General features: G+C 46.7%; 1 protein-coding gene across 4 annotated transcripts; it reads right to left on the bottom strand.

Annotated features, from left to right (window-relative positions):
• Nucleotides 1-1,150: 1,150 nt before the first annotated feature.
• LOC119341225 lies at nucleotides 1,151-3,667 on the bottom strand. 4 transcript variants are annotated; one of them, XR_005164985.1, is made up of 3 exons: nucleotides 1,894-3,667; nucleotides 1,574-1,717; nucleotides 1,151-1,292 (listed from the first exon to the last, which is right to left on the bottom strand). XR_005164985.1 is itself a non-coding variant. In XM_037613092.1 (3 exons), exons 1-3 carry the CDS (start codon nucleotides 3,266-3,268, stop codon nucleotides 1,215-1,217), a joined length of 384 nt encoding a protein of 127 aa, XP_037468989.1. In that variant the 5' UTR covers nucleotides 3,269-3,667; the 3' UTR covers nucleotides 1,151-1,214. The 4 variants fall into 4 exon arrangements, 2 of the variants coding, with proteins under 2 accessions (XP_037468989.1, XP_037468990.1); XR_005164986.1 differs by having other exon boundaries at nucleotides 1,574-2,022; nucleotides 3,107-3,667; XM_037613092.1 differs by having other exon boundaries at nucleotides 3,107-3,667.
• Nucleotides 3,668-8,641: the final 4,974 nt, after the last annotated feature.

The raw sequence follows: 8,641 nt of genomic DNA, 5'->3' as shown, positions 1-8,641 counted from the left end.
AAATCTCAACAAAGCTTGCCCGAAGGACCCATTTCCCTTGCCGCGTATCGACCAGATTGTGGATTCCACTTCAGGATGCGATTTGCTCTCATTTCTGGATGCCTATTCTGGATATCACCAGATCTTCATGTCCAAAGAGGATGAGGAGAAGACGTCGTTAATCAGTCCATGTGGTATGTATTACTTTGTCCGCATGCCATTCAGATTGAAGAATGTTGGGTCCACCTTCGCAAGGGCGGTCCAGATTGGTTTTGAACCTCAACTGCATAGAAACATTGAAGCTTATATGAATGATATTGCGGTCAAAACTGAAGACAGAGCAACTCTTATACAACATTTGGAGGAGACGTTTGCAAATCTACGCAAGCTCAACTTGAAGCTCGACCATAGAAATGTGTATTTGGTGTCCCCTCCGGCAAGCTGCTTGGGTACTTTTTGTCCCATAGGGGGATCGAAGCTAATCCCGATATGATCAAGGCCATTGAGCAGATCCAAGCGCCAAGGACATCTAAGGATGTGAGGCGCCTAACGGGATGTGTTGCCGCGCTAAGCATGTTCATCTCCAAGTCTGCCGAGCGTGCCCTACCATTCTTCAAGATTTTGAAGAAGGCAGGTCCTATGAAGTGGACCCCCAAAGCAGATGCAGCCTTAATACATGAGCTTAAGGCCTACCTGTCTTCTGTGCCTACCCTGGTTCACTACAGGAATAAGGAACTTTGTCATCCTCCATGGCTGACGGCAAAGGCATGCCTTGCGGACGGCAAAGGCCTTTGTCGTTAGCCAGCAGACGGCAAAACGTCTGGCTGAACGAGCTACGGCAAAGGGCACTTTGTCGTCCGCTTGTGGACGGCAAAGATGCAAAGACCTTTGCAGTCAGCCAGCGGACGGCAAAGGGCATGGCTCTTTGCCATCTGCTGGCAGACGACAAAGGCTACAGGCTCTTTTGCCATCTGCTCCTATATTGCCCCATTTAATTCTGTTTTTTCTTATATCAATTCATTTCACATAAAATCACACACACACACACACACACACACACACACACACACACACACAGTATATATATATATGACCAATATAGGATATCCAACACATATTACCAATAGTCATGATCACATATATATCCAACACATATTACCAATAGTAGCAAGTTTCATCCATACATATACATAGTTTCATCAATATTACACCGTTTCATCCATAGGTAGCAAGTTTCACAAAGTCAAAACTATCTTATTACTAAGATCTTCTCTGGATCTTCTTCTTTTCTTCCAACCTGCATAACAAAAACACTAAGAAAGAGAGAATGAGTTAGGAGTAGAAATGTAGCATTTCACTTGGTAAAATGCAATGTTGTAGGAGTCAGCACTTCAGATCAAGACAACCTTAAATTAGTGTGAAGTTATGACAGATCCGTGCATGTGTACATAAAGCAATTAACCATAGTTGTACGTCCTAGCTACTCTAGCAAATACTCGTACTCTATTGCAATACAGAAGAACATTGTGCTGCTGTAGTAGGTAGAGGAGTAGGAACAACAAGCTGCCTATGGGAAACTGATCCAAGGACGCACCTGGTGGCCGATGGGCTTGGCCGGCGCTGCTCCAGCGAGAGGCGTCACTCCGGCAAGGAGGAGGCCCGTGTAGCGAGGAGGAGGCCCGTGCGGCGAGGAGGATGTACTCCCAAGACTCCCATGCATGTCGTCCTCAGGATTTACCTAAAACATATAAGCAACAAGGATGAGTACAAAGACTCAGCAAGTTCATAAAGGAATAATAAACAGTACTCATATCAATATACCAAGACTCGGTTAACACCATACACTCATTAGTGTTCAACACATATAATGGTGCCCTACATGCCTACATGCTCATCTCATTTCATTGCTTATACCGGTATAGCTTGAGAGGACGCCCGTCGACATCCACTCACTCCAGTATGTGGAGGTTGCCTCCAAAGTAGGTCGCAACCCAACAATGAAGGTCTCAATGTGCCCACCAAGGTAGTGCATGCCTTCATTCACTGTCATAATGAGTGCAAGTATGCAAATGCAAGCATAGTACTTGAATCAACATATCATGGTCATCGTCATCGCCATCATAATAAACATCATTGACATGGAAGATACCATAAATAAAAATGAAATGTAGAGATTGTGCAAGTCATTATCCTGTCATGAACTTGCCTCAACTGCGGGGCACAAATTGTGAGGCAAACGGTTCCGAACTCGAAGTACCCACACTTGTCATCAAGCATATATCCCAGTCACAGCAAAGCATGGTCTCAACACATAAGAGTATATAATTTAGTGGCGCTCCTACGCACAAGACCCCAGCTCATACGTATGTTATCACATTATAAGTCCCCATATCATCAACGATGACAAAATCTTAGAGTATAAGTCTAGTTACAATCACCAAGTCAAACGTAAAATTCTATCCAGCATAGTACAGTCATCTTAATAATTTCATAGGATTTAGTGTATAACACGAAATCTAACAAATAATATATTAAGCATCTGCAGAATATCCTCTACAATTTTTGTGTTGTGACTTGAATTTAATTAAACCTCTAGCATGGCATAAACTGCCATACAACAAATTCTGCACTCCAGGAACATAAATTTCGGGACAGAAAACTAAAATGATGGCTGCTCTCAAACCGTACATCCAAACGAAGCAAATAAGTAATCTACAGAAACTTGGAACTTTATCTAAAACTTATGTAAAGGGGGCAACTCTAAATTCTAAGCATAGTTAACTCATGTTTTAGATAGAAGCTTGCTGTCCAGAACTGTTAGGCACTGCAGTTTTTAACTGAACCAAGTTCAGTGATGTACAGCAAGGGAAAACCAGTGTATAAGAGCATTTCTAATCCTCACGTGAAAGATAAAATAGAATTATAACTTGCAAACTAACTCCTCTCCCCAGGTTTAATTGCTTACACACATATAGACATGTTCGTCAAGCTGTTGGCATACCTGAACAGGCAAAACATGCCACATCAAACAATCAAGCCAAGATGCTAACCCACCTACAGGAACTATGTTGCTCCAGTGCTAAAGATCAAACCAAGAGTGACACAAGGAGTTGGAGAAGCAACATACCGGGGGTGGGCCGATGGCCAGCAGCAGCCCGTGCTCCACCGGCAGCAGCGGCGGCCGCGACGACGCAAGGAGCAGGGGAGCGGGAGCAGCCTCCACACAGCAGCGACCACAGATGAGAAGCGGCGCCAAGAACAACAGCAATCTCACAGCGATGGCAATCATGCCACCAGCAGCAGCAGCGACCTGACGGCTGCGGCCTCCAATGGATAAGATGAGAAAACAAGGCTTGAGCACAGCATAGAGCGGCGCAACAGGCGCAAGGCAGCATGGGGCGGTGGTGGCGACGCGGGGACGTGGGCGGAGCGCAGAGGAACTCGGTGCTCGGCTCCCATGGCGGCAGCGGATCTCGAGGTCGGGGCGACCGGCGATGAGGCTTCCGCGGTGGCGCGGCGAGCTTGTGGGGAGGTGGCGGCTGGCGATGCGGCGCAGGCGGCAGCGCGAGGTGGCGAGGCTCCTGGGGTCCGGTGAGGTGGCCGCGCGCACCGACGGGTGGAGGCGCAATGGCGCGGGGTTGAGGGAGGCGGGGTCGGGCGGCGCTCAGCTGTGGGGCAGGGCCGGAGAGAGAGGGGATAGAGATAGAGGAGGTGGGGGCAACGTGGTTTTTTTTACCCACAAAAAAAGGTAGCCCCCTCTTTGTCGTCTGCCAGCAGAAGACAAAGAGGGGGGTGGACCGTTGTAGTGTACTGGCATCCACTGGCACCTTTTTGTCGTCCGCTGGCAGACGGCAAAGAAATGACATATGGCAAAGACCTTCTTTGTCATCTGCCAGTTTTTTGTCGTCTGTTGTTTGGTAGATGATGGCAAAGACCTTCTTTGTTGTCTGCAAGCAGACAGAAAAGAACTGACAGACGGCAAAATCCTTGATTCCAGTAGTGTTGCACATAAACCCCAGGAGCCGTTGTTGCTATACTTGGCGGCAACCAACCAAGTGGTCAGTGCAGCCTTGGTAGCACAGCGAGAAGTAAATGAGGAATAAAGTGAGCAGAGACCGGCAGAGTTAGATAAGGATCGGGACAGCAGTAGGCACGACCACGAGGACAACCCCAAGGACGTGGCGAGGAAGAAAGTGGTGCAGCGCTCAGTGTATTTTGTTAGCTCCTTGTTACAGGGGGCTAGATCGAGCTACTCTGCATGCAAAAGTTGATTTTTGGTCTCATCAAGGCCTCAAGGAAACTATGCCACTACTTCCAAGCCCATGAGATCACGGTTGTCACCCGTTTTCCATTTCAACGGATACTCCGAAACCCACAGGCTACCGGCAGAATAGTGGAGTGGGCTTTGAAGCTATCCAGCTTTGGTTTGAGGTTTGAATGCACATCAACTGTCCAGAGCAGGGCATTGGTAGATTTTATTGTAGAATGGACACCAACCCCTGACAAGGAAGTGACAGAGACAGTTATACCCGGCAAGGAATCACCACAGGAATGGATTATTTATTTTGATGGTGTTTTTTCCCTACAAGGTGCAGGGGATGGCGTGCTTCTTGTCGCCCCCTCCGGGGAGTACTTGAAGTACGTCGTCCAGATGCATTTTGCCCGGGAAGAAGCAACCAACAATACAGCAAAGTATGAAGGGCTCCTTGTCGGGCTCAGGATTGCAACAGAATTGGGAATTAAGAAGCTGATCATTCGAGGAGATTCATAGCTAGTGGTGAGACAAGTTAACAAGGATTATCAAAGTCCATTGATGGAGGCATACGTCGAGGAAGTGAGAAGATTGGAGGAGCACTTTGACAGATTACAAACAGAGCACGTACCCCATGTAGAAAACAGCAGAACTGATTATCTGTCAAAGTGTGATGCGCAGAAGCTTCCTGTGGAACCAGGGACTTTTGTTCTCCGTCTTACTCAGCCCTCTGTATCCCCGGCAACAATGGACCGAAAGAGGAGAAAGTTGGACACTAATCAGCCTATCTCGGTAGAGCCGTTCGCTCCTGGTAGAGACCCTGCCGGAAACAACTCCTCACAGCCTACCGGACCACCCCCTCTAGCCGGGCCCATGGACCTCGCATACGAGTCTGGTGCTCCCGCAGCAGAGGAGGTGCCGCTAGTCCTCGTTGCCGAGCGTCAGGCTCCAACTTGGGCAAGGCACATTGTCCGCTTCCTCCAAACCAGAGAGCTTCCTGGCGATCAAGACGAGGCTGAAAGAGTAGCCCAGAGGGCCAGTATGTATCAGTTTGTCGATGACACTCTGTATAGAAGGAGGTCCAACAGTGTGAAATTGAACTGCGTCTGCCGAGAAGGAAAGGAACTGCTGGCTAAGATACACAAAGGAATGTGCGGCTCCCACATTGGATCGAGGGCATTAGTTGGTAAAGCATTCCGGCAAGGATTCTATTGGCCCACAGCCCTCCAAGATGAGGTCGGGCTCATCACCATGTGTGAAGCATGCCAGTTCCATTCCAAGAAAACCCACCTGCCTGCCCAAGCGCTTCAGACAATCCCTCTATCATGGCCATTTTCGTTCTGGGAGCTCGATATCCTCGACCCCTTTCTCCGAGCAATCGGGGGCTTTGAATTCTTGTTCTGTCACGCCCAATATGCGACCCTATCCTAAAGGAACTCGAAGGTCCCACCAAGGATAGAAGCGCATATTGAAGACGCTTTTGCAAGGTGGATATCATTACATTGGACCATTACATAATAGTTGGGATACATACAACAGGCATACAATGCCACATAAATACAACAACATCATACATAAGAGCAACATCCAACTACGGATGAAACACAAACACAAACTCAAACGACATCCACCCTGCAAGCCCAGGCTGCCGACCAGGAACCTATCCCCTGAACGACGAAGCAGAAGAAGAATTCAAAACAAGCAAGCATCACAATCACGCCATGATCAACGCATTACTTGAACCAGCAACTATTGTTGTAGTAATTTGTGAGCCACGAGGACTCAGCAATCCCATTACCATGGGTATCAAGACTAGCAAAGCTTAATGGGTATGGAATGGATAAGTGGTGAGGTTGCAGCAGCGACTAAGCATGATATGGTGGCTAACTTACGAGTACAAGAGTAAGAAGAGAAGCTACACAAACGCCCGCAAACTAGTAATGATCAAGAAGTGATCCTGAACTACTTACGTTCAAACATAACCCCACCATGTACTCTTCTCGACCCACTCGAAAAGAGACCATCACGATTACGCACACGGTTGGTGTATTTTAATTTGAATCTAGTGTCAAGGATTCTACAACCGGACGTTAAAAATTCCCATCTGCCACAAAACCACGGGCACGGCTTTGAAAGATTAAACCCTGCAGGGGTGTCCCAACTTAGCCCATTATAAGCTCACGATCCGCGAAGACAATCCTCCATCGCGGGACATCCGATCAGACTCGGGATCCCGGTGCACAAGACATTTCGACAATGGTAAAACTAATCCAGGAAGACCTCTCGGCATGCCGACACCCTAATAGTAGCCGCGCGTATCTAGTCCCAGGCCACGACTACGGATGAGCGACGCGTACAGGTGCCATCATAACCAAGTTGTCCCGGGGCGGCCCTGCACAGTGCTCTAGTTCGGGACCAACACCATCAGCACTGCCCCCTCCTTGTTTATGTAGAATTACTCCTCGGGTAGCGCTAACTCCCTATGCGTCAAATTTAATATCAAGTTTAGTTATTATGATGGGCAAATGGTAAAACCAAAGTTGGGCCTTGCTGGAAGAGTTTATTCAAAGCGAACTATCAAGAGGGGCCCATAAACCCACACCGTGTTAGGGATGCAAAATCAAGGAACATAACTCTGATATGACGGAAACTAGGGTGGCAAGAGTGGAACAAAACACCAGGCATAAGGCCGAGCCTTCCACCCTTTACCAAGTATATAGATGCATTAATTAAATAAGAGATATTGTGATATCCCAAGATAAACATGTTACAACATGGAGCAATCTTCAACTTCACCTGCAACTAACAACGCTATAAGAGGGGCTGAGCAAAGCGGTAACATAGCCAAACAATGGTTTGCTAGGAAGGGTAAAAAGGTTAGAGGCTGACATGGCAATTTGGGAGGCTTGATAAACAAGTGGTAGGAAGCGCACCATAGCGATAACATCGAAAACAACTAGCATAGCAATGATAGTAGTAAGATCCAGGGTAACGGTCATCTCGCCTAAAATCCCACTAGGAAGAAGAACGAGTCCATGAAGAAGAGGACGAGCGAAGACGAACCAAGCGTAGACGAACGAATCCTCACGATTGCAACGAAACAGGAACTACCAAGAAGAAGCACAACCGGAAAGAAGTAAACAACATAGTAAACAAACAACACATGAACAAGGCATGATGCACAACCAAGTATGATGTGTGGAAAGATTAAATGTTGTTAACATGGCAAGAGGTGAAGCATAACAAAACTGAAGGAAATATTCCCTAGAGGCAATAATAAAGTTACTATCTATTTCCTTATTTCATGATAAATGTTTATTATTCATGCTAGAATTGTATTAACCGGAAACATAATACATGTGTGAATACATAGACAAACATAGTGTCACTAGTATGCCTCTACTTGACTAGCTCATTGATCAAAGATGGTTGAGTTTCCTAAACCATGGATATATGTTATGATTTGATCAGTGGGATCACATCATTAGAAGAATGATGTGATTGACTTGGCCCATTCCGTTAGCTTAGCACTTGATCGTTTAGTATGTTGCTATTCCTTTCTCATGACTTATACATGTTCCTATAACTATGAGATTGTGCAACTCCCGTTTACCGGAGGAACACTTTGTGTGCTACCAAACGTCACAATGTAATTGGGTTATTATAAAGGAGCTCTACATGTGTCTCCGAAGGTACTTGTTGAGTTGGCGTATTTCAAGTTTAGGATTTGTCACATCGATTGTCGGAGAGGTATCACTGGGCCCTCTCGGTAATGCACATCACTATAAGCCTTGCAAGCAATGTAGCTAATGAGTTAGTTACAGAATGATGCATTACATAACAAGTAAAGAGACTTGCCGGTAACGAGATTGAACTAGGTATTGAGATACCGACGATCGAATCTCGGGCAAGTAACATACCGATGACAAAGGGAACAACGTATGTTGTTATGCGGTTTGACCGATAAAGATCTTCGTAGAATATGTGGGAGCCAATATGAGCATCCAGGTTCCGCTATTGGTTATTGACCGGGAATGTGTCTCGGTCATGTCTACATAGTTCTCGAACCCGTAGGGTCCGCACGCTTAAAGTTCGATGACAGTTATATTATGAGTTTATGTGTTTTGATGTACCGAAGGAGTTCGGAGTCCCGGATGAGATCGGGGACAAGACGAGGAGTCTCGAAATGGTCGAGACATAAAGATCGATATATTGTACGAATATATTCGGACTTCGGAAAGGTTCCGAGTGATTCGGGTATTTTTTGGAGTACCGGAGAGTTACGGGAATTCGCCGGGGAGTATATGGGCCTTATTGAGCCATATGGGAATAGAGGAGAGCGGCCAAAAGGAAGGAGGCATGCGCCCCCCCCCCTTTGGTCCGAACTGGACAAGGGGTGCAGCCCCTTTT

Source organism: Triticum dicoccoides, chromosome 7B (assembly GCF_002162155.2).
Source record: "Triticum dicoccoides isolate Atlit2015 ecotype Zavitan chromosome 7B, WEW_v2.0, whole genome shotgun sequence".
Lineage (NCBI taxonomy): Eukaryota > Viridiplantae > Streptophyta > Magnoliopsida > Poales > Poaceae > Triticum > Triticum dicoccoides.
Note: the sequence above shows the minus strand (reverse complement) of the source record. Positions and strands in the feature narration are given on the sequence as shown.